This window comes from Atta colombica, unplaced genomic scaffold (genome assembly GCF_001594045.1).
Source record: "Atta colombica isolate Treedump-2 unplaced genomic scaffold, Acol1.0 scaffold33, whole genome shotgun sequence".
NCBI classification, from domain to species: domain Eukaryota; kingdom Metazoa; phylum Arthropoda; class Insecta; order Hymenoptera; family Formicidae; genus Atta; species Atta colombica.
This window is the reverse complement of record NW_017259437.1, coordinates 659059-683479: the sequence shown is the minus strand read 5'-3', so window position 1 is coordinate 683479 and position 24421 is coordinate 659059. Positions and strand designations below refer to the sequence as shown.

The 24421-nt window shown below is 42.0% G+C and overlaps 1 protein-coding gene across 1 annotated transcript in view; it reads left to right on the top strand.

Moving 5' to 3' along the window:
* LOC108690490 (netrin receptor UNC5C-like) overlaps positions 1–24413 on the top strand; it is a 33227-nt gene extending 8814 nt beyond the window's left edge. Inside the window, exons 2-12 of the mRNA XM_018197797.1 lie at positions 1456–1691; positions 11983–12396; positions 13354–13635; positions 14272–14439; positions 15118–15150; positions 15683–15847; positions 16313–16354; positions 19762–19899; positions 20849–21346; positions 21862–22816; positions 23755–24413. Of these exons, the coding sequence (XP_018053286.1) occupies positions 1610–1691; positions 11983–12396; positions 13354–13635; positions 14272–14439; positions 15118–15150; positions 15683–15847; positions 16313–16354; positions 19762–19899; positions 20849–21346; positions 21862–22816; positions 23755–23926 (2949 nt within the window). The 5' untranslated portion in view covers positions 1456–1609 and the 3' untranslated portion in view covers positions 23927–24413. The remainder of the gene's footprint in view (positions 1–1455; positions 1692–11982; positions 12397–13353; positions 13636–14271; positions 14440–15117; positions 15151–15682; positions 15848–16312; positions 16355–19761; positions 19900–20848; positions 21347–21861; positions 22817–23754) is intronic.
* The last annotated feature ends 8 nt before the right edge of the window (positions 24414–24421 follow it).

Sequence of the window (24421 nt, the reverse complement as noted above, 5' to 3'; positions counted from 1 at the left end):
CCTAACCCAATTATTTCATAAAATATCGTAGTAAATGACGATTAAATTTTGTTATCTTGATTATTTCCGGAGTAAAGTTTGCACGGAACTTAAAATGACTTAATAATTTTTTCCGCAATATATTAAATTTCACTATTCTGCTTTATTCTATTGCGTTTACTCACGAGAAAGCTGCTGCACAACAGTACAGATGTAATCGAACATCTAACGAAAGACCTTGACGAACGACAATGATAAACGATCCCTTAATCGTGTTTCAACTAACCAACTCGATGGGATCGTATAACTTAGTACTAACAAGCTTTGCATACGCACGCTAAGCGTGCTCACAATCATACGTTTCTACGCGAATTTTGTTGTATGATATGCACACATTGCGTGAATTTTAAATCTCGTTGGGAGTTTAAGTATCGATCGATAAGAGAGAATAACTCTCGCGTAACACTCGGATTATAATGCCTCGTAGAGAGAGACGTTAAATAGAGACGCAAGTTAATGTGTGATGTTACTTACTAGAATCTCTTACTTATTAAACTCTGAATTCCGTTCTGAATTACGTAAAATCGGCTCAGACACAGCTTTAAACAAGTTCCTGCCAATTTTGAATCAAGCAGTACATCCTGATAATCCTGAGGAACCGTATTTCTCAGTAAACGAATCGCGTTTAATAATTAATTCCGACGGTTATCGACCAGAATCCTTCGTCTCGAAGAAACAGCAGTTTCGCATTCGAGGGAGCCATCGAACCACGGGGGAAAATTACGCCCTTTCCCTTCTCGCTTTGGCTTTCCTTACGTTCCTTTCACGATAGCAACGACTGAAAATGAAGGCGCCGCGAAGGAAATTTCGCGTGCGGGAAAGTGTCTACCGCCGCTGGAATATTTAAATAGTAAGGGCTGCTAGCTACGTCGTAAGTGGCACTCTCGACTTTCCTAACCGTCTTTTACGCTTTCCGGTAGAAACACAACGTCGTAGTGGCGACGCGACCGACGTTAAACCCGTTTCACCTCGATACTTCTTTGCCCCGTTGCGTGCGAGAATTTCCATTTTGTGTAGTCTTCCACATAACATAGCAGTGAAATAGGTTGCTTTATCGTATTTCTCGAAATATCGCTAAACGCAGCGTGTATTCCATTTATGTTCTTTATACCAAATGCCCAAGATTTACGGCGCGTGCGATCGTATTTTGTCTACGTCTGCAAGACATTATTTTTTAGCGTTAATTGCGAAACATTATGATAACATTAGCTACATTCAGCAGAGAAAGCAGCTTTGTAACTGAACTTTGTAAAGTTCTTTAATATGATTGGTTTATAGATTTAAATCCATAAGAAACTAAAAGCAAGAATCAAAGTATTGAAGAATTATACAATAGTTGCAAAACTGCTTTCTCTGCTAAACGCAGCCATTATTGTAATCAATTCTTCTCATTGTTGTTTCCCATTTATGTTACAGGTGCGGGCTCGTATCAAGCCGACGAGTGGCCAGTGTCGTGTCGAGTGACGTCGAGTGACGGCATTTAAGTGTGACTCCAACCAGTCTTTTGCCTCCTTTACACCGTGTGCGAGAGATGAACGAATGACTGGACCGCGGTGATCCGTGATACGCGATGAGGCCGAAATCTTGCTCGCTGTTCCTGTTATTTTGCGTGCTCCTGCCCGGAGTGGTTCGTCCTTTCACATCCGGCGAAGGTAAATAAAAACTTGAAGCCGAGAGTAAAAAGCTCCGTCGCCGCTACGTCGTAAAGCTTCGGGCGGCAAGACGGTGTCGAGACGAGAGAGTCGAGGAAGAGAGGATCTCGTAGAAGATCGTTAAGTTCGCCATTTAACTCGTGCCGAGTCTATAATGACCTCTCATCCCTCGTGAATTCGAAGAGCCGCGCGCGGCCTGAGTACTCTCAGTTCTCACTCGAGGTACTCGCACCAAATGCGACGTCCACTTATTTACGCAAGTTCTTCTAGGGGCATCCGTTTACACGAGAGACATTACTGTTATGTTGTAAATTACGTTATATCGTTACGTCATTGATGAAATCGCTGATCGCATTAATTTGTCCGAGGTTTTCACTTGCTCTTAGAGCGTCATCGACACATTTTACGTATATTTCTTCTTTTCGTGATCGATACGCGAAGCAATGGACAACGAATGCATCTTGCGCGTGCCGTATTTTTAATAAAATTCGCGACAGAGATTCGCAAACAAGCCTCAGTAAATAGCATACTTACTTAATGAGATGACGGCGTGACGAGCTACTTGAAAATATCATCCGACAACGCTCTGGATCGCAATATTCAGAACGAGACGTAATACAACATGACTCGGATATTTCACTAACGATCGCGGGTGGAAAACAGAGGCATGCATTTTACGAGGTAGAGGCACGGAAGGAAGATCGAGTATTGTAACTAAAAGTATATACGAGCGATCGTTACGGATATGCAAGAGAGATATCCGCTGCGAGAAAGAGACCGAGAGACTGCTAATTATACGGCGAGGCAGCCTGACTGATTAGTCGTCGGTATAACCGACCGGTTACATTACACCAGCCCGTTTTCGATGATGGATTACGTTCCCCCGAAGCTACTTTTAAGCGACCTCCTGGACTACGTGGAAATCTCTTCGTTCTTTCTTCAATCTTCTCCTTCCTCGGGGGGACACCGCGGCTAACTAATTAGCGCCCCCGACATATCATCATCATCGTTCACGTTAACGACGGATTGTATCTATCGCGACACGGATACGGTGCGTTCTATATGCGTGTGTTAACGTAAAAAGAATGCGCGACAATCAATCTCTGTTAACTCGGGACAAAAGTATCACCCGCAACGTCGCCCTAAAACAAACACGATTCAGTAATCCATCTTCCGTATTCTTCCGTCGACACATCTTTTTCACGCATTGTCCAAATTCCGTTCCCGCAAAGCAATCACGACATCGCTTATCTTCGGGAGCGTTTGTTAGTTCGTGTACCGTGTAACCGTTTTCTCGGTAATCGGAAACGGTCTCATAAAACGGATGTGTATGATTTAACGCTAGGGCGAAACGAGGATACAATTATGACCTGTTAACCATCTTCTCCTTGAAGATCTAACTATATAATCTTGGCGTACACGCATACACATGACCTCTGTCCTTATTATCCCGTATGAAACATGCGTTGCCCACGCGCACACATCGACGGGAACAAACGGTGCCGGTGCTTGAAAACATTCGTTTTCCATTCCCCTAGGTACGTGTTGTAGGTACAATAGAAATCGCAACATAGCGCGAGTGTACGAACGCATACACAACATACACACCGTCTTCTTCCTTTACTCATTTTTCTTGTAGTGTGTGCACGGGGCAGATAAATAATTCCTATTCTGACGCGCATCGTCGTGATGGAAGCTACGGCGAGCGGCATCTCGCCGTATTCTTCGCACGGTCACCGATGCAAGAAATCATATCTCATGTGCGTCAGTACACGTGCTCGTAAAGTGTGCTTTCCATTTCTCACGCATGTCCCTCAGATAAGTAACAATTATCTTCAACAAGCACGTCGCGTTTTCACGAGACAATGCGGATATAGTAATGCGGTTAAAATCGCTACATGTTCCTTGCGTGAAAGCTAACGTATATATTTATCCGTTGCACCAAAGGCTTTATTGCAGGTTACGTTACTTAAATAAGATATAACGAAGCCCTATTGGTCTGAAATGCGCGGCGTAATGACACAGGCGCGACTGCACCTTTCAAGCATATGAAAAAGATTGCAATCTATTCACCAAGTCATCGCGTGTAACTCCGAGATAATTGTCGCTCTCATTATTATCATCGTTACGCGGGAAACAAGCTATAATGGCGATATACTTAGTCGCGTCAGCCGACTGATAAATAACAATTACGGCCTCTGACCTCGTAATAATTCTAGGGAGAGTTATATGGCGCTCGTGGCGCCTATCACGAATGCACTATTCCACGGTGGTCTGTCATATTCTATACATATAGCTCTATCTTAACTTAAGAATCATCGTCGTCGACGTCATCATATACCGTCGTCATGCCGTCATCATGTCGTCGTTGTCGTCGGGCAGAAAGTGGCGAACAAACGGCGCCTATCCGCTCACTCACAAGTCACATCATAGCCGCGCACGCGGGGCCATTGAGCCATTCTCCTATATACGTACGGAATTTGCCGGGTGAGAGCGCGACGTATTATATGCAATATATGCACGCACGCACGCACGCACACTCGCGCGTCCATGTGAATAATTACCCTGACGATTTATCGCGACGTGATATCGCGTCATAATTTCGCTGTCTTGACTGGTCTGGCGCTGCCGCCGCGCGGCGAGAAAAATATTAGCCGCGTTAATAATTAACGGTGCGCCTGCGGAGAGGAGGTCCCGCTTCAGCGACTCCGCGTTCTCACGTTTTGGTCGCCGTCGAACGCGGTAGCTCACAGACCGCGCACACCGTTGCACACCGCGTTGCGCGCCGGCGACGAGTTTCCACTGCTTTCGCGGCGTCAATTTTTCAACCGCGCTCGTTATCTCGTAACTGACACTGCCCGAATTTCACGTCGAGAAGGTATTCGGCTAGCGAGATTTTTTACGACGCGTTTCACTGGACAGATACATACCTCCATCTCGCGCGCGCAAATCCTGCTGCAAGCCCGGCAACTTCGGCTTTCGCCTGTGCGAAGCTCTCCGCGCATCCGTTCTCCGTGCGCGAGTATTAAATTTATGAAACCGATAGCGTCGCGCGTGCCTCGGCCGAAAATTTATGTTCCGCGACGCGGGATTATGCGGAGAAATTGATCGTTAATTCGTGTGCGCTCAGAGTTGCTTCGTGATTTATATCGAAGCTTAATAAGTACGATGCGCATGAGTATGAGAGGAAACTTGCGCGGCTGCGAAGAGAATGCAACAGCAGAATTGATTTTGTGATCGACGTTTTTACGATCTCCCCTCCAACAAGGGGATAACTTTGGCGAATTTCGCCATTGTGACGGGTCAAGATATATCTTCAAAAAGAAGATTGTCCTATCGCGCGCGCTTCGAAATGAGCTTCCTTAATCGCACGGTACAGTCAATTACAGGAACCGTGACGAATCGGTGTACCAGCAATAGTAACGGAGACGGCGTTTCTAATCATACCTCACGAGATGATCACGCTATAAATCGCCGGGCGTTATATCATCGCTTTCACGATCAGATTCGTTATCCACGATCACAGCGCGGCGCTTACACGTCGCGTCGGGAGAAGATAATAGAAGCCCGCGCGCGGGCGCGCGAATGCATCGCGGATGCTGGAAAGGATCCCGCTACTCACGCCGACCGGCCGCAACCATCACCCTCCCTGCTTCGATAAGTATCATAAGTAAATCGCGATTACCGTTCGCGATATAACCCGGTGCAGCGATCGCAGGAACGTAGGCTCTGAACACCGCAATGTGCGGTGGGAGCCGAGATCTGCTCTCGCGAAATCGCCACGGGCAAAAATGCAAAAGCCGCGCGCGCTCGCTCGGACGTGCAATTACCCGGTTGGTTCCACCAGACTGTCTCGCTGGACTCGGAAAGAGCGTTTCTTACGATGAGATAGGAAAGAGAGAAGGAGATAGAAGGAAAAAAAAGATTGGCAATCGAGAATGAAAATGAGGACGCGGAAAGAGGGAGAGTCTTTTTAATATCTCGTAGTCTCTCATCGGTATCCGGCCGGCCAAGGAGTCGCGCGTTCCTCTCCGCTGCGACGAAAGGTCAGGTCAGCTTTAATTATCGTAAATCAAACGAGCGGGCCGCCGCGCCACATCGGCCAAGGAGTTGCGCAAGCATAATTATTGTTGAAATCGGGGAGAATATCAACGAATAGAGGGGACTGGAGCGATACCTCGCGAATATGCGAGGGAACGGCGATCGTGAAATATCGGCCGATCGATCGGTTTATGTTCTTCGAAGTCGTGATCTTGCACGATGAAATTCTGGTTCTTTTTACGAAATTATAGCGCACGGCTTTTGATTATCCTCAATTAATTATAAAGTTATAAATGATGACTGTGAAATACAAGAATTTCGAAATTTATCTTCATTTTGGTTTAATATCCGCAATTTCTGTCTTTATTTAAGCGAAATGATAAAATGTTAAAATAGCTTTTCATGTTTAATGAGCTCGCGTGATATTATTACAGCTATAGTTCGCACTATATAAAATCTCTGGAGATATCAGATCCAATTTATGAAACTCATCTTACCTCGGCCCTTTTGTGCTTCATCGCGCTTTTATTTCGAACAAAACGGAACGGATCGCTTCGATACAATTTCGTTGCGGAATTGTAGATCGTTACGGGGCGCGCATTTGATATATCGTATCGAGACTTTAGCGATGAATCCGATAATGTTACGCCGTGTACGAATTTTCATTTAGTTTTAATGGTCTGGAATTACAAAAGGCTATATGTGAGAGAGTATCAAGGAAGTGTATCGGCATGACGCATGCGATTCGACCTCTCACTGTTATCAATATACCCTCCAAGAAGCCGCCGCAGGGGGTAACACGCGAACAGTCGTATCTGATTCTGTTATTCGCTTAATTACGCGCCTTAACGTAGCGGTGCCGCAATCGAGTCGTGTAATACGCATCATCACCCTCCATTTTCCACTCTTTGCGTCACTCTCGCCCTCGCTGCTCATGCATTTTCGAGCTCTTTAATTCATTTAGTCGCCGTCGACGCACACGCTGCCGTACGTGCGTTACGCTTCAGGCTATATTCGATTATTCTCTCGCAAAAATTGTAAATCCCCGGCCTTGCTACATTTCGTGAACTTTTTACGAAAAATTTAAAAAAAGAATTCAGGTGAATTAAATTGAGGAAAAATCGATCAACCGACATCACCACGTATATAAAGTTCAAGCTTGAAATAAGGCTGTGCACCCGTTCTACAAAATCTTATCAGTAACATGTGCTACTTTCACATACGTGCAAAATAATACGCAATCTTTTGCACTAACCAGGATTAAAATGTATCGACCAATTCGGATCAGTGGGTATTTTAATCTGTCCCATACAATGTCATCTCGTCGCCGATCTCATCGTCATGCCAGAGCAAAGTATCAGAATCACGATCTCCATCAACTTTTCTTTTAGCGATCTCCATCTACGTTGGACTATATCCCACGCACGCACGCGGTCTCGTGCGATATCGATCGATAAAAGAATGGTATCGACCTACTCGTCATCGTGTCTCTCGTTAGTCTGAATGACGGTTCAACAAAGTCTCGACGAGCGTGGAACTTGACTCACATTATTTAGACCCGGAGGTCGTGATCTGTGAACGGTCTAGAATACAATGGTGACCCGACCTGGCTAGGCGCCGGGCCTCTATTGTGATGTGACGATATAGCACATCCGCAACATTTTCGAACCGGAAACGGGCTCTCCGACTGTCGACGATAGAACGATCGTGAAAAAACATTAATTCAATACGAGTTTTGGATCTTATTGTCAGCTCGTACTCTCTCGAAATCCATTCAAAATATTTGCTTTATACCTGGGCCGTTATACTGTAACGTAGAAACGCGACTTCGGGCTAATCCGATTTTAGACACCGAAGAGACATCTCGTCTCTTCGCACCTTTCGCATGGGAAGAAGGGTAAGACATTTTATTCAATAGGATTTTATTGAAAGAGCTTCAAACGTTACACTCGCGTGCCGATACGAATTTCGCTGTTCGCTTATTCCGTTTATTCGTATCATTCGACAGTTCCGCGCGCGCACGAAAATTAGGGAAGGTACAAGCCGTTGGGTCAATGTTGCCACGAAACGACTATGGCAGCGATGGTAGATGTTCGGTGTGTTCGCTGGCTAAAATAACAAGGCACGTGACGTGAGAAACAAGGAATCCCTTGTATCTTCCTTAATCCGTCTCTCTTCGTTTCGTATGCCGTATCTTGTTGCGCTTGTCCGTATACACTCCGCGTATATCTGCCGTTTCTCGCGTTCGCCCCTATATGAACGTGGCGTCGACCGAGCAAGGATCTCTCAACGAGCAAGGTACTCTCTCTCGGTGCTGCTGTTGCAGGTACCTTTTGTTAATTAAGAGGCGTCATGTGTGGTCTCTCACCCCTCACCCCGGTGAACGGACGCACCGTGAAACCGTACATGAATGCACAGTGGCTCGTGTCTCTGTCTCGTCCCGGCGCGATACGTGGCCAACCCAGGCCAACCCGCATAGTAGCCACGTGGGGTTCGAGAAGCGAATACACATCGCGTATGTATGTACGTACGTACGTACATACTACGTAGTCTGCCTGCCTGCTAGGCGTATCTAACGGAGACACGACTAACTAGCTCGTCTACCGTAGCTAACGAGGGAGGGGGGGCCTCATGCTGGCTGGCGCCGCGCCGCACCGCGACCAGGTGATTCGGCGACGATATGAGACCGGATACATCGTTTCCATCCGGGTCCTATCGCCCATTCGATCGCGCCGAATTATCGGAAACCGATGACAATTCTCCGATCGACGGACCGATGCGACAGGCGACTGCCGCGCGCGTGTCGCGTGACGTCTCTCGATTAGACTTCTCGCCCCAACTGTCGCACACGAATTTTTTTTTTCAATATCATCATTATTAATCGATAGATCGAGATAAACGTGGCTTTCGGATTGCGGAACCAATTCGAAATATGTATGTACGCGTCATAATCCGGCGAGTCGCGTACGTTGCTATACGTTGCCCGATACGCGCGTGTAAAATGAATAATGATCGTGACGCTTTCTGCTCTCGAAGTCATCGAATATTCATTGTGCCCAAGATTCCACGCGGCCGCTCGGAATAATTATTTAGAACCGATGGTGGAACTTTTTTCCGCCACTGACTCGGCATTACGGTGTCGCGTGACCTAGCTCAATTAAGTCGTTCGTTTCGTGCTTGTATTCTCTCTTCGCGTTCTTGTTTTCGGCGTTTAAAGACCTCGGCCAGGTAAACTGGCAAGCCGCTTCAACGCTAAAAGAACTAACCGTGTCACTGGAAACAGTCATCAAAAATACACGCGAATTGACTGAGTAACGACAATGCACGTCGTATAAGTCATATTCGATTCGGTGAAAGAAAGAGACAGAGATCGAATCACTCAGCGCGTTCCTATATCCGATGATCCGATCTGTTTGAATTATCGGGAACCAATGAAAATCCCATTCCAACCCTTTCCACTTCCGCGCATCGCGTGACGTCGCTCGATTAAATCCACGTCTTGTTATCGCGTGCACTCTTTTCCTTTGTACGTATCCAATGTGGTGGAAAGGCCGCTATCGGAACGCCGCTAGTCGTACAAATAGATCATGGCTACAAATTATACAGCGTCCGATCAATTCACAAGACGAGCGGCCATAAACGCGCAACTGCAATTAGGAGAGAGAAACCCGGAATATATAGAACCGACAATTCCAATTGGGGTCTGATAGTTATTCCATCGCGCCGGTATTAAATGCCGATCCTTTGGCTTGTATGTTTGGAGATTACGTAATAAATAAGATGTATGTTAGGCAATATAAGACGATTCGTGATACTTTCATTTCGCCCTACATGCGATATCGTGCTGTACGATAAAATCCCGGACGAATGTATACGCATGTTCGAAACGGTTAACGAACTGGCCGCATGCGCCCAAACGGCTAACGAGAATTCATATGGATGAATTCGCCATCAGGAGAAACCAGGTAGAATGATTTCGATGGGTCCTATCGGCCATTCGATCTGCTCGAATTATCGGAAACCGATGAAAATCCTATTTTACTTGCGTCTCGTACAAGTGCGTCGCGCGTTACCGAATTCCAGCTCTGACTCCGGCGTCGCCGGCGTCGCCGCCGCTGCCGTTGCGTTTCTATTCATCCCTTAGCAATTGCCAGTTTCATTGTAACATCGGCGTAACTCCCTTCAAGAATAGCGTCATATATTTTTTAATATTTTTTATTTGATTTTTTTTACTCGACGATATTTATTTCGACATGTACGTGCGATGGATTCAATAATCGTTGAAATGAACCAAATATTATTGTCAAAATTCGGAGAAAGAAATTATCAATTTGTCCATCACTAATTTATGGATAAATAAATAGATTTAATTAGGAGTGCGGTTCATTTAGTTTCGAAACAATTTGATTGAGCAATAAGGAGAAAGAATTTTTAATTGACCAATCAAGAAGAATGCTTCAAAGCATTCTTCTCTGTAGCATAAAATGGAGCCTTAGCGATGCATTATTGGTAACTGCTTTCTTCGAGTTTTGACGATAACATGTATTACTTTATTCATAAATGCTATTCTCATATATTTTATCGTACCGAAGCGATCGATCGTAAGATGAATATGCGCATCGGCATTGATCCCGTAATCGTACGCGTTTATTTCATATCGATACTGTATTGCCGTTGCAATCCGATGTCTGCAATATGCGAATGCATTAGCAATGTTAACGCACTGCATGATTTCTTCATCTCTGTATTTATGTCGCGGCAGCAGTACGTTCGATATCGGACTTCACATTGACAAATTGAGCATCGTATAAAAAAATGAAATGCAGACGAAGTTTATTACTGTGGCATATTTTTTTTAAACTTCTCCATATAAAAAAAACTGAGAGAGAGAGAGAGAGAGAGAGAGAGAGAGAGAGAGAGAGAGAGAGAGACAAGCGATACTATAGGGTGGCGCGTTTATCGCGATAGAAATTGTGGCCCCCGGCCAAATGTCGCACGGGGATAAAGGTCTAACCACTCGTTGGCGGAAAATACATCGGACTTGTGCACCAGTGCGCCGCGTAAATCCGAAAATTCATTACTGCAGTGCGCACCGCGATTGTTCGTAGCCAGCATTCGAGTCGGTCTGCGCGAAGCGGCATTACATTAATGGCCGAGCGTCAGGATTTACAGGAGCGACACCATTGTTGACAGGCAAATATAAAATTTTCACGTCTCCGATAGTACACGCCACATGAATAACGATCATCATCGAATTAATAACTGGACCGTGAGTTACGATTACGGCGTATTTAGACGATCGACTCTGTACTTGCTGCGACACCAGATTTTCGCTGATTACGAGGCATTATGACGGCAATTACAATACGCAATCAATTTATTACGTAATAACAAGCACTATTATGTGTCACGGTTAATTGTTCATATTAATGTGCAATTTTCCACGAAATTCGTTTGTATATTGTAAGAATAAATCAATGTGTTACTTCTCTCTTTGATATAATTATAAAGATAATAATGATACGCGGAAATAATGGTTTTACTAAAATATCTAAAAATTCAGCTAGATTTAAAAATAATTTTGTTAGACCTTTTTATTGATCCAAAATTATTTTCACATCTATATCCAGTTAAACTTTTACATTAAGAAAAAATTGTTCATTTGATTAAATTAATTTACTAATTATTGTTTATTGCGACAAATAATGTCTCAATGATCGAATTGGTATGATACTTGAAAAGTTCAGGAGTTCCAAAGTTCAAATGGCTGAGGCAATATTTTTTGCAAAAAAAATTATTCGATTTTGTATTTTCCTAATATCTAATTATTAATATTTTTCTAAAGATGCTTATTAGCATCAAAAATTATTAAATTGCTTATCAAATTAATAAGTGACATTACTATTCTGATTCTGTACTTGAATGTTACAAGACTGAAAAAAATTTCGTTCAATTTGCAGAATCAGATATATAAATTCACAAAGAAATATTTAAAACTACTAAAATCCACTATGATCAAATATAGAAATTTCTCCTATTTAATAAATTAATAAATTAATTTAATAAATTAGTTAAATGAACAATTTTTTCTTTAATGTAGATATTTCAACAAAAGAGATATCTACTTTCTTTCCATATATAAGTAGATATACACGATAGCTAAATTTATAATAACATTATTATCCACGATTATAAACGTCTATAAAAATAAAGAGCAATTTATAGAAAATTGAAATTATCTCTTTGTCAGAAGGCGAAGATGCCGCAGAGGTGGATGACGCTTATATCTTGGAAGAAGACGATGTGCCTTCAGCTACGATAGCCAGCGATACAGAACTCATCTCTGAAGGCGGCGGTCATTTACCAGTTTTCCTCACGGAGCCCGTAAACTCTTTCGTCGTGAAGAATAAGCCCGCAATTTTACGTTGCAAGGCTGCTCACGCGCTACAGATCTATTTCCGTTGTAACAACGTGAGGGCGGAGGATTCTCAGCAGCAGGATTTTGTGGATCCCCATACGGGAACGAGAATCGTTGACTGCGAGCTCAACGTTACGAGGGATCACATCGAGGAATACTTTGGCAAGGATAAATTCAAATGCGAGTGCATCGCCTGGTCTGGATCAGGGCAAATCAAGAGTCAGCCGGCAATCATCGACGTTGCTTGTGAGTATACAAATAAGATCATACTAACATTTAATTTTCTCCGATATCTATGATCTTAATATTTCATTGATAAAATTTTCAATCTGTAAGTAAGATAACAATATTCCGAAAACAAATTATAGTTAGATTATATTCTTATTTTTAAGACAGTTCTTATTCTCGATGTAGGTAGGGTACATGAATCAGAAAGGTTTGCAATAAACGTCGCGAGAATTCTGGGGACAGCCGACTTTTCGTCTCACTTTGCCTTTGTCCTCTCTTAATTATCTTGATTCTCCTGCCAGCAAACTCGTTATTTAATTCTGTTCCTTAATTGACGACAATGCAATGAACGTCGAGTTTCCAAGAGAATCAATTTAAAGACAGAACCACTTGGCCAATTTCAGAGTTACATAACTCAAAAGCTAGATGTAAAAATGCATTTGAAGCGATAGAAGAAATAGATCACCGCGTACGCTTGAGAAAAAAATAGAACGTAACATAACAAGAGATTGACAATATCAAATGTCGAAAATATATTATGATATTTTTTATTATGATATAAATTTTTCAATGGATATGAAATGGAACACTAATAGCGAGTTCGATTCGGCACTCAGTGCACGCTAGTATACATTAAAACCATCGTCCACAAATTGATGTAAAAATGTATGCTTAATATAAATATATAAACTCATGAATTAAATCGCGAAATCCTCAATATACACTTTATTGTGTTGTTTAATAAAATATGTATTTTACAATTCGATATATTTGTATTTTATAATTTCGATATATTTTATTTTCATTCAGATTAGATCAGTGTACAATGGCATTAATTTTAATATACTAGTACTATAATTGTTCAACTGAATTCATTATATCCATAATTCCAAATTTCATAATGCGTTTAAATGATAATTTTAATCAATTATTCTTGACTTTTATTAAAACGAAGACGTGTAATTATTTTTTCAGATCTGAAAAAGCAATTCGAATCGCCACCATATTCCGTGTCTGTCGAAGCAGGTCAAAGTACCGAACTTAGATGCCTACCTCCGGTGGGAGTGCCACCACCTAGAGTTTACTGGTTAAGAAATAATATCCCCGTAGATACCGAATCGGATACTCTTTTAGTATCCAGCGAAGGTCATCTTCTTATTGGTCAAGCAAAACTTAGTCATCAGGCGAATTACACCTGCGTCGCAGAAAATATTGCGGCAAAACGGTTAAGCGAACCAGTTAGCTTAACAGTATACGGTAAGTTCATTATTAAAGATTCCCTTTAATAATTATACGCAAAAAGAACTCTAAAACTTTAGCTAGATATATATCTGAAAATAATTTTGTTGGACCATCAAAATAATTGTGTAGGATGCTCAAACTGATTACCGGAACAATTTTTTGCAGCATTGCTCATTATACTTGAAAGCTCATCATGCTTCTTGTAATTACTTATGTAATTATTTAGATGGTTAAACAAAACTATTTTCAGATTTGTATCTTTCGCTAAAATTATTTTTTCCTTGCAAATTCTTCGCAGTTCTTTATTATATACATTATATTATATGTTTCTTAGTGTTATATAATAATAAGGTCTCTAAAACTTTCTAATCCAAGGATATAAAAAAGTGATGAAATGGAATAACCATTTTTATTTTTTAATAATTATTTTTTGTTTTAATATATATTTTTTTTAACAATGAATAAATTTTTCTATATCATTAAAAATGTTTAAAATTTTTTCAATTGAAAACTGAAAAATAAAAATAGTTGTTTCATTTTATTATCCTTTTTATTCACCCTTTCTTGAGTCGGAAATATTTGTACCTGACTACGTATATTTCAAAGTTTTTTTCTTTACATTAAATAAAAACTTTTACTGATTTCAATTAGTTAACGGCGGCTGGTCTTCCTGGTCGTCCTGGTCGGAATGCCACTCACGATGCGCGAAAGGCGGTCAGAAGAGGACGAGGACGTGCACGAATCCAGCGCCCATGAACGGCGGTCAGCCATGCCTCGGCCCCTCTCAGCAAAAGATGGACTGCAACTCGGGCTGCTCCGGTGAGTCCCTTGAATTCATTATCCGTGCTCGCAAGAACGCGCGTAAAATTTTCGACGAAGAAACTTGTCTGCATTACGAAGAGAGTTCTTGTCTACCTTCGTATATCTCTTTGTTATATTAAACAAGCATCTTTGTTATATCTTAACCTACTACAATGACGTCGCTCAAGGTATTTAACTTGTAAGCAAGCGAAAATGGTTTTCCTCTTTCTTCTCTCAGTTAATGTCGATCAAACGATAGACAAGTAGATTTTGCCATCGTAAGATGATATTATTAATGCTGAAGAAAGGAAATTCTCGCTTGATGTGTGACGTCCTATCCTCTCGCGTCGCTTGTGTCCTCTTTCCTCGTCGAATGTATCTATTGCACATGCCACACAGTCTTTTCAAATATACGTGAAGTCTTTATCGTATTCACCTTTCAAAACGTTTGCGACATCTTAAAGGCACCTGTGGCTATCCTCGTAAAGAATATGCAGACTGCATGCAAATGACCAAGCCCACGGGGATAATACCCGAGGAAAGTCGGCGCTCGCTTTATATCGGCGGTCAAGACATTGATCGATCCGATATTCTTTCGGCGTTTTCACGCGAGAGACACGTTAACCGCTCGCACTCGCGTTGGTCAATGCACTCACGACGCACTTTTTATTCCCCTTAACGCTCGCTTTGGAGTAGCCGGGGCTTTGGAAGAATTCACTAACACCCTGGGTAAGTCCTTCACATATGCATGAATCATGTCCCTCAGCCCGGAACGAAAATTAAACCGCGACACATACACGACCGCAGCCGCGACCGCGGATAAGGGCGTTTTAATAAAACGCAGTAAACCGCCGCAAGTGCGACGCGCTATATATTCGATGGCGCTTAAGTGCCAATAAAGCAGCCGGCTTGAAACGAGAGATTAGAGATATAAACGAGTTTGATGTTTTAGTTAGTCATCTTTCTATATAGTCTTTTCTTTTTCCTTCACACACACTGATCTAAATTTTAAGGAAAAACATACCAATATGAGTCAATTATATATAAAAGAGATAAACGTCGTTATAAGAACCAGTACAGTGGCAATAAACGTAACCAAATTGACAAGTATAGTTTCTGACCAACGAGACTATACGCGGAGATTCGCGCGAATTACGAGCCTTTTTGTCCTGTCGAACTTTTTTATTATCGCTATACATCGATCGGACTCGTCTTAACGATTCTGAACGAAACGAAGTCTCTATTTTGCTTCTTTTGTCAGCCGTGGACGGACAATGGTCTAGATGGTCGGCATGGTCAGTGTGTGGGAGCGACTGTACGCACACAAGGAGAAGAACATGCGACGATCCACCACCTAGCCATGGTGGACGATCTTGCCAGGGCAGGGATATCAACGTGGCGAATTGCACCGGTGGCATGTGCAACGGTAAGTCACTGGTGAACTTTGTTATGTCTTGATTGCGTTTTTCGCCCGTTACAACTTTTTTGCGCATCGTGAAGTTTCAATGACGAGCCGTTCCGTCGTATCGATTTTCAACTAATATAGACGCGATAAGAATATATTTCTCATTTTGCTTAAAATAGAAATAAATATCTTGTTCGTTTAAATCAATTTAACACAAGAATGGTTTTATCAAAAATAAAATACCGTGATGTCTTCCTTTAAAACGAGCGATACATACATTGTTACTTTTACATTTTTAAATACAATTTGACGTCATCCTCGCGGAATTTTTTATATTTGTAGAATTAGAATTTAAAACGTAACTGTGGACTTAGTTTCAATGTAAAACAAATAGCGTTAACAGATGTATGAATTTGCGCGGAAGTAGTTTTATCAGTACTATCGAAATCCTTTAATTATCTAACTTACCGGCGCTTCCTTTTACAGTCAGCAACGCGAAGGTGGGCGGCGCTCATTTAACCGAGGAAGGTGAGTTGGGCAAGCAATAAAGCATTTTCCCGCTCTTTTAATCTCCCTCGATCCTTTTACGATTTTACCTCGCGTCGTTTTCCCGTGCCGTTCGTTCCTGAGCCGACCGCGCTGCAAAGAGAAAAGTTTCTCGATTAGATAAGCTACGATCTCTCTCGCGATGTACGCGGATCTCCTCCTTCGATTCGTTCCGGATTTGTAGACGCTCGCGAAAAATAAAACGAGATGAAAGGAATAGGAGGTTCTCCCTCGCGTATACAGGGCGCGACCGAGGCGTTCGACCGCGAAGCAAATGTCCTTAACTCGTCGTGCGACATTCTTGGATGGATTCTTCACGCCCGGTGCACGCCATTTATATTCTCGGCGACGCGGCGCTATGCCCGACGATCTGATACCATTCAAATCAGATGTTTTATGCACCTCGAAAAAGGCAGCAAAAATAGAAAGCGTGAATCCAGGCTCGGTGAACATTAGCATTATTATTCATTGCTCCGATGTATAATAACGCGAGTTGGGGCGTATATATACGCATATATACGCGTCGTGCATCAAACTCGTCGATCTACGCGCTTATGCTAAAAATAATTTCCGAGAATGAAACGAGAGCTGATTGACTGCCCACGATATCGCTCGCTTCACCGCGACGTATTTACGGACGCGTTTTTCCGCGCCGCGCCGATAACAAGCGCGGATGGCTCTCCCGCGCACTATTTACTTTTAATTACTCGACCAATTAATTATTGACGCTGCCACGAAGGTCCGATATGATCGTTGCGACCCCTCATTGCGCGATCCAAACAATCGTAACAATGAGGCAGCAGCTCGTTTAGCCAAGGGTGGCCCACCGGTCCGTACAGACGCCAATTTCCCCGCGTGCGCGCGCTACCCTAAGGTAGCCAATTCTATCGACCGAAGCGCACATCAAAGTTGCACGCGATACGGCTGCACCCTCTCTACCCTCTTTGCGCCGAGGGGCGGAGAGACTGGCTTTAATATCGAAGAAAATTATGTAATCGGTAGCCGTTACGCCCTCGCCGCGGAAGGGGGAAATTGATCGCGCATGCAAATAAAGTGCCATTATCCCAGAGCTCAGACCCGAGCGTGTACACGACTGAATCTCTCCTCGAGGGGGCTGGATGCCCCGAAACAACCCCCTTGAATCCAGAAGTGAGTTCGATTTTCCTGAAAGCGACGATAAAATATAGATGGAAGATATCGCGCGCGCACGCCGGAGGAACGTGATGCGATTTACCGCCTTACGCCAGCAGGCGTCTTACAAGAACCCCAAGTCATCTCGGACGTCCCTGGTGTAAATATTTAAGACGCGATGCCGTCAATCGAGGTAGAACGTTTGTAATGGGCAGATCATATTGATCGATGTTCGAGTGTATCATTGTAGCAAAAATATATAGTAATTATACAGAATTTTAACGTTACTTAAATATAATGATATAAATGTAAGAATATTTCTTTATTTAAAAATAATACAATTAAAAAAGAAATTGTTTTATTTTGAATTATTTAGTCATTTTAGCTGATCAAATATCAACTGTTGGTTGGACATTTCGAGTTATATCATTTTTAAATATAATTATATATTTATTATAATTTAGAATTAGGATGTCAAAATTATTAATTTAAAAAAAAAAGAATAATTTTTCGGAATATGCGAAATAAAATTGACATAAATGATACTTCATGTTTTTAATCATGTTTTTAAGAGTATATTTTTTCGATATTATTTAATTAATCAATCATTTTCTGTTGAGTTAAAAAATAATTTTTCTCCTTTTCTCTGAAAAATTTAATTTTTTTGATTGTGTCCCTTTTAAAGTAAGGAAATAACATAAGCTTTTTATAAATATAACAATAATAATCATCAATATCTTACGCAGTCATTATATAGAAAATGAATAAATTTACCAATGGTAAAAGTTGAAATCATTCTGGGCAATGCGCTATCTCTCAGAAATAAAGATGAGAAATAGCTTCAGATACATTAGGTTCGGTTTATGAAGCATTATCAATAGCTTCGAAGAAAATAAATCCCGACGCCCCTGCGGAAAGCCACTTTTCAAGCTGTCTTTAGGAGGAGGGTGGAAACCATGCGCGTTTCCGATCTCGTCCTGCGGGTAACGACGTGGAACTATTGCGTTTTCAAAATCCCTCCTCCGAATTCGTATGCATTTTCGTCGCTGTCGCATATATATTGATGTGCGAGGCACGTGTCGAGAACACGGCGTGCGCCAACGAGACACACATGATCCCGCGAAAGGGAGTTTGAGCTCGAAAGTCACGTAGCAGGGTTACGACCTCGTATGGCTTTGACATTCTAAAATTGGAAGAAGCTTAAGAGTGTCAGGCACTCTTCGCACGGCAAGCGGTTGAGGTATTTCTCGAAAATTTTTACGACCACAGGGACATTTTCTACATCGTGTCTCTCGTTGCCGCAGAACTGCGCCTATAGGGAGCTTCCGTGAATGCTTAAGCACGCGAAGTAATCCGGTAAAAGGAAAAATTGCCCATAATTCAGATATTGCGGCGAGGCTTCTGCGCCGCGTAACGTTTTACTATGCGCCTGGTTTTATTTTCGAGAATTTCATTTCCTTCGAGGTTGTGCATTTACTTACATTATCCATATATCCGGAACGGGCGACGATGACACGGTCGTAAAGCACTACGGTGAATTCATATCCGTGTATATATCTTCTCGCACGATCCCTGACAACATCCCATGTATCTTCCCGTAATTTCGTCTGTATACTTCGCTAAATACTCGCATTGCGATACAATCTTGGTCGATCGTTTTAAACCGCAATTCCGATGCCACGCTTTTCATCAACGGGTTCTCTTCCCTTCACCTCGGGCACAACGGCACGTAAAATTATTATTTCGCTTGAAACATGTTCGCATCGCGATGCTTTTATTGCATACGTTAATAGCAGCGATAATAATGATCGGAATCTTTATAGTCGTACGAAATAACGCAGAGCTGTAAAACGATAAACTGACGTGCTAAGGAAAACGAGCGCACGAAGGAAACGAGCGTGTCGCCGGAGCGTGTAAATGGAGAGGAACCTTAAAACTTTCCTATGACGCTCGTAATATTTAGTGACGCAGAGGCGTTTAATACTCTATGGTGCTGTAGACTTTTTTTGTCATAACAAAAGAAGTCTCATGCACAAAGTAAATAAAGGTTATGACGTTAAGCGATTCACGAGGAAACAATTAAGTCGCTCATGCACGATATCTCTATATTAAAAATTGTTTGCACACTATTTACAATAATATTCAATATCATTCAGCTAAACATTTTTACGCGACCATCGTGTTGTTCCTTCTATAAAAGATCAATAATGAAAGATAAGAAAGATATTAAAAATTCGCAATATGTGATTCTATTATAGCGAATCGCCAGATGGACGTAGCCTTATATGTCGGTCTAACGGTCGCCTGTGTGGTAATTGGTGGCTTGGCGATCTTTCTGGCGAGACTTTTGCGACGAAAAGGTCGTGATCACTCTTTGTACTCCATGGCTCGTAATGGTAAGCATTTCAAAGGTAAAAACGAATGTAACGTTAAAGCAAAGATAAAAATTATACATTTCGACTAGATTCTCTCTAATTAGATACGTGATACCCAAAACTTTGTTCTTTTCAAAGATTAACTTTCTTTTCGCGATAATTAAAGGTATTACGTTACGATCAATTAAATACGCAAATAAAACAAATAATCGTATCGTGTTATTTATACTCATTAAATTATTTCCTGCTCAGTTGTTTCATGCTCATTATCGCACTGAGAGATATTGTCTCTCACAATTGGGAATAGGAAGATACTATTTCGAAATTAATATAACTTATTACTTTCATTTTCTCTGAACCATAAATAAATAAACATCTAGACTACAAAAAGCAAACAAAATATTAAAATATTAATAACTGATAGACACAATAATTTAGCTCATTTGTTACAACGACGTAACTTAAAAATTGTCATTTTGAGTTGCTTGCCGATAAAGAATGGAAATTTTTTAAATTCTTTAGAATGAAATCTTATTCAAAGAGTGAAAATTGAGTCAATCTTGAAAAAGAATGGCTCAGTTTTCAATCTTTAAGAGAGAGATTTTTACTCTTCAAAGTGAGAATTACTTTAAAAATTTTAGAGAACATAAAGAAAATTAAAAAACTTTAAAAGAATATACAGTACTTTTATTCTTTTACAATTAGTTATATAAAAATTACATTTCAAAATTAATATAATATTTATATAATATTTTAATGATTCGAAACATTTTTACTGGAAAAACTAAGCTGCTTTGAGTTACGTCATTGTTATAGCAAATGAGACATATATTGCAATATTTTATTTTTCTTTCGCGCGACATTTCAATCGTAGCCCGTAGACACGTAGAATCGGAATAGTATCTCGGCGGCGTTTGTCCGCAGCGCGCAGAGATACCCACGAGCCGTGCCTCGGCCGTGTGCGTTTCAGAATTCCAGCCGGAGTTCTTCCCGGATCAGGACAAGAAGCTGAGTCTGCAACCGGATGTGACGGCAACGAGTGTGCCGGCCTGTTACGAGTATCCTTTCGACCCGAAGCTGTCGATGTCGAGATCCCTTTCGGAACACCACTACGACGTGCCGCACTTGTCGATCGCGCCGCAACCGTCGCCGATGTCGCCCACGCCGAGCACGTCGACCCAAGAGTCATGCAGCGACAAGCAGATCCACTCCGACAGCGAGAACAGTGTCACTAGTTCTTACCCGTCCTCGGACTCCACGTACAATGTTGCCTCGGAAAGCGTCCGGTTGCCAAAGCTGGAAGCTGGAAACGTCGCCAGGGCGGCGGTGAACACGCGTGGCGCCCTGCTGGTTCTTCCAGACTCCGGGATCTCTATGTCGGTACCCGAGGGAGCCGTTCCCAAACCGCTCCGGGAAGAACTCTATCTGGCGGTGCTCAACGAGGATCGTTACCGGCCCCGATTACCCGGTGAGTGCGAATTATTCATGATGTTACGCGTCGCGGGAGGCGGATGTTGAGCTTTACGATCGCAGCTGCGAACTTTCGCAGTGTACATTCAAGATATTCGCGATAGCGCGATGTTATTTTTATATCAACGCCATTCCCTGCACGTGCTTCGCGCGAGTTATATCCTGCTTGATTTGATGTTCAATATAGGGCATCGCTACACCGGCTCTTATGTTAGGGACGGTGGATAAAACTGTCTAGGGAAAAGAAAAGATTTTGCAATCCTCGATAACTTTAATTTAGTTTACCCTTGATTGGAAAATTACACGCGCTTAATATATTAAGCATGTTAATATATTAAACACAATTAATCAAATGAGTCTAACGTGACGGATATTACAATAACAACATCGGTGATAACGATAACGTACAATAATGGCATTAAGTTCGATAATTCATGATGTTACATTCGTGCCGCTATTATTTCCGCTGTATATCGCTTACACCATTCGAGTCTCCCTGTTTTTTCCCCACAGACGGGATAACTCAGTTATCAGCTGTGGTGACCTGCGGCCCGTCATCCGCGACCTTTAACAAGCCTGTGATTCTTCAATTTGAGCATTGCGCTATGTTGCATCCGGCAACCTGGGAACTGAGTGTTTGGGCATGCGACGGTATTAACGTCGATGACGCTTCCTCTTCGATGTCGAAAGATCATCAATCAATTACGTGGAGCAGAGTACTAACTCTAGGCAACGAGACTATCAACACACCGCTGTTCACGCAGCTAGATCACGCGGAAGCTTTCATAGTAACCGAGCAACTCCGCGGTTATGTGTTAGCCGGACAGAGCTGCGAAAATTCGATCGCCACGAAGAGATTGCGATTAGCACTCTTCGCCAGTCAGGCCGGTCAGTGCTGCGTTCGCGTTTATGCCGTGGAAGACACGAAGGCGGCAATGAAAGCCATCGTCGATCGGGAATCGCAAATCAGGGGCTATCTGTTGGACAAGCCGCGCACGTTGCTGTTCCAAGACAACGGGGAGTCGCTCTGCGTCAGTCTCGAGGAAGTCGGTAACGAGTGGCAGAGCAAGTCGCCCACAGAACGTCAGGAAGTCCCGTTCCGGGATGTTTGGAACCGTCAGGAGAACGCCAAGCACGTAACCTTCGGCCTGGACACGGCCTTTGGTCCGACTACCACGAGAAGCTACAAGCTACAAGTCTCGCAAGGAAACTCCGACACGAGACAGGTCTTCAGAATCGTTTACGATGGCGCGAAACAGTTGATCTCTTCGGGTAGTGTCACGAGACCACTCAGGGAAGTCACCGTGGTTAGCAGCGGACATGCTAACAATGCCACGACTGACTCTACCACTCTACGACCGTTCCGATTTACGAGATCTTTGAGGAAGCAGCTCTGCCAATGCTTAGACCCACCGAATGCTCTGGGCAACGATTGGAGAATGTTAGCGCAGAGGCTTCAAGTCGACAGGTTAGTGACCCGGCCAACAACTTTCCATCTTACTTATTATTCTAGAGTAAAGCTTCTTTAAATGCGCAACTATATTTATGCAGAGCATGAAATTGCATTCGTTAATGCCAAGAGATTTATACGTTTCAATACAAATCAAACAACATAATAATATTTGTTTTAACAATAAGATTAAACGGTTCCTTTTAACGCCGATTAATATGCTTAACTGTCTATTAAATTTATTAGTTTTCATGACTAATTTAAAAAATTATAATGTCAATATATGAAGTCTGTTTAAGTTAAGAAGTTTTATAGAGGGAAAGAATGGTTTTTTCAAAGTATCTAAAAATTTAGCTAAGTGAAGATCTGAAAATCATTTCGTTAGACATTCCTCAAAATAATTATGTAAGACATTCAAGCTGGCTAGACTATCAAAGCTTTTTGTAACATTTTATCATGCTTGAATTTTCTACATAATTATTTTTATGATTCAATAAAATTATTTTCAGATCTGTATTTAATTAAAGTTACTAGAAAAAGAATTTAATGTTTAGCGAAACTGTTTAGTTGAAATTTGCAACAAATTTTTGCAACAACCAAATATTTTATTTATATAACAATAAGTTTAGTTGTTTCTATAAAATACATTGTTCTGCTCTATAAATAACAAAATTATTTATTTATACAAATTAAACAATTTAGTTTGCATAAAATTACAGTTTTGTTGTTTAAAATTATATTTTAATTAAATTTCTGTTGTTACAACAAAATTCTGAATAAAACATTTTTTCTAATGTACATACTTCTACAAAATCGTTTTTTCGTATATTATTTACGTCGTTCATCTCCTTACTATTACTAAATATTCCCTAAACGCGCTCCATTTTGCCATATAAGCAATATAACTACTACTTTCCTTGGTAATAACACAGCCGGTGTCTTCGTTCGTATAATAGGTACATCAATTACTTCGCAACTAAGGCCAGCCCGACCGAGCATATTCTGGATTTGTGGGAAGCGAGGCATCGAGAACCGACGGCGGTGACGGATTTGTTGAATCATCTTAGAGTAATGGGCAGGACTGACGCTGCCACAATTCTGGAGGCGCAGCTCGGCCCGTGGCTTTGAATAAACAGAAAACCGGATCTTGAAAAGCATTTTCAGTGAGTGAAAGTCGAGACTGCGTTGTACACCCACCCGTGAGAAGTGATCAGTGAATCAGTATACAATCGAACGGCGACTGATAAACTCGAGACCGATCAGCGAGTGAAACGGATCGCCGTTGGAGTGAGTGCGTGTGTGCGTGCGAAAGAAAGAACGAGTGAAACGAAGGAGGCAGGAGAACTCGATTCTCCAAACGAACTCATCGAAACACTGCCTTAATTATGCGCGATAAACGCGTCGGTACTTTGTAAATAAACGTGAGAGTTAGTGAAAGGCCCAAGGGTCTCTAGAAGATTCACGGGCACGTTGAGAATCACGGACCGAGGAATGCTTATTCGAGAATTCAAGAGTGGCATGGTCCATGAAAGACAACCGCATATAATCGTGAAGTAATTAGGGACTGTGCATTTAAACGGATATACGTGTACATATATAACTAAAAAAAATAACGCGCGCAAA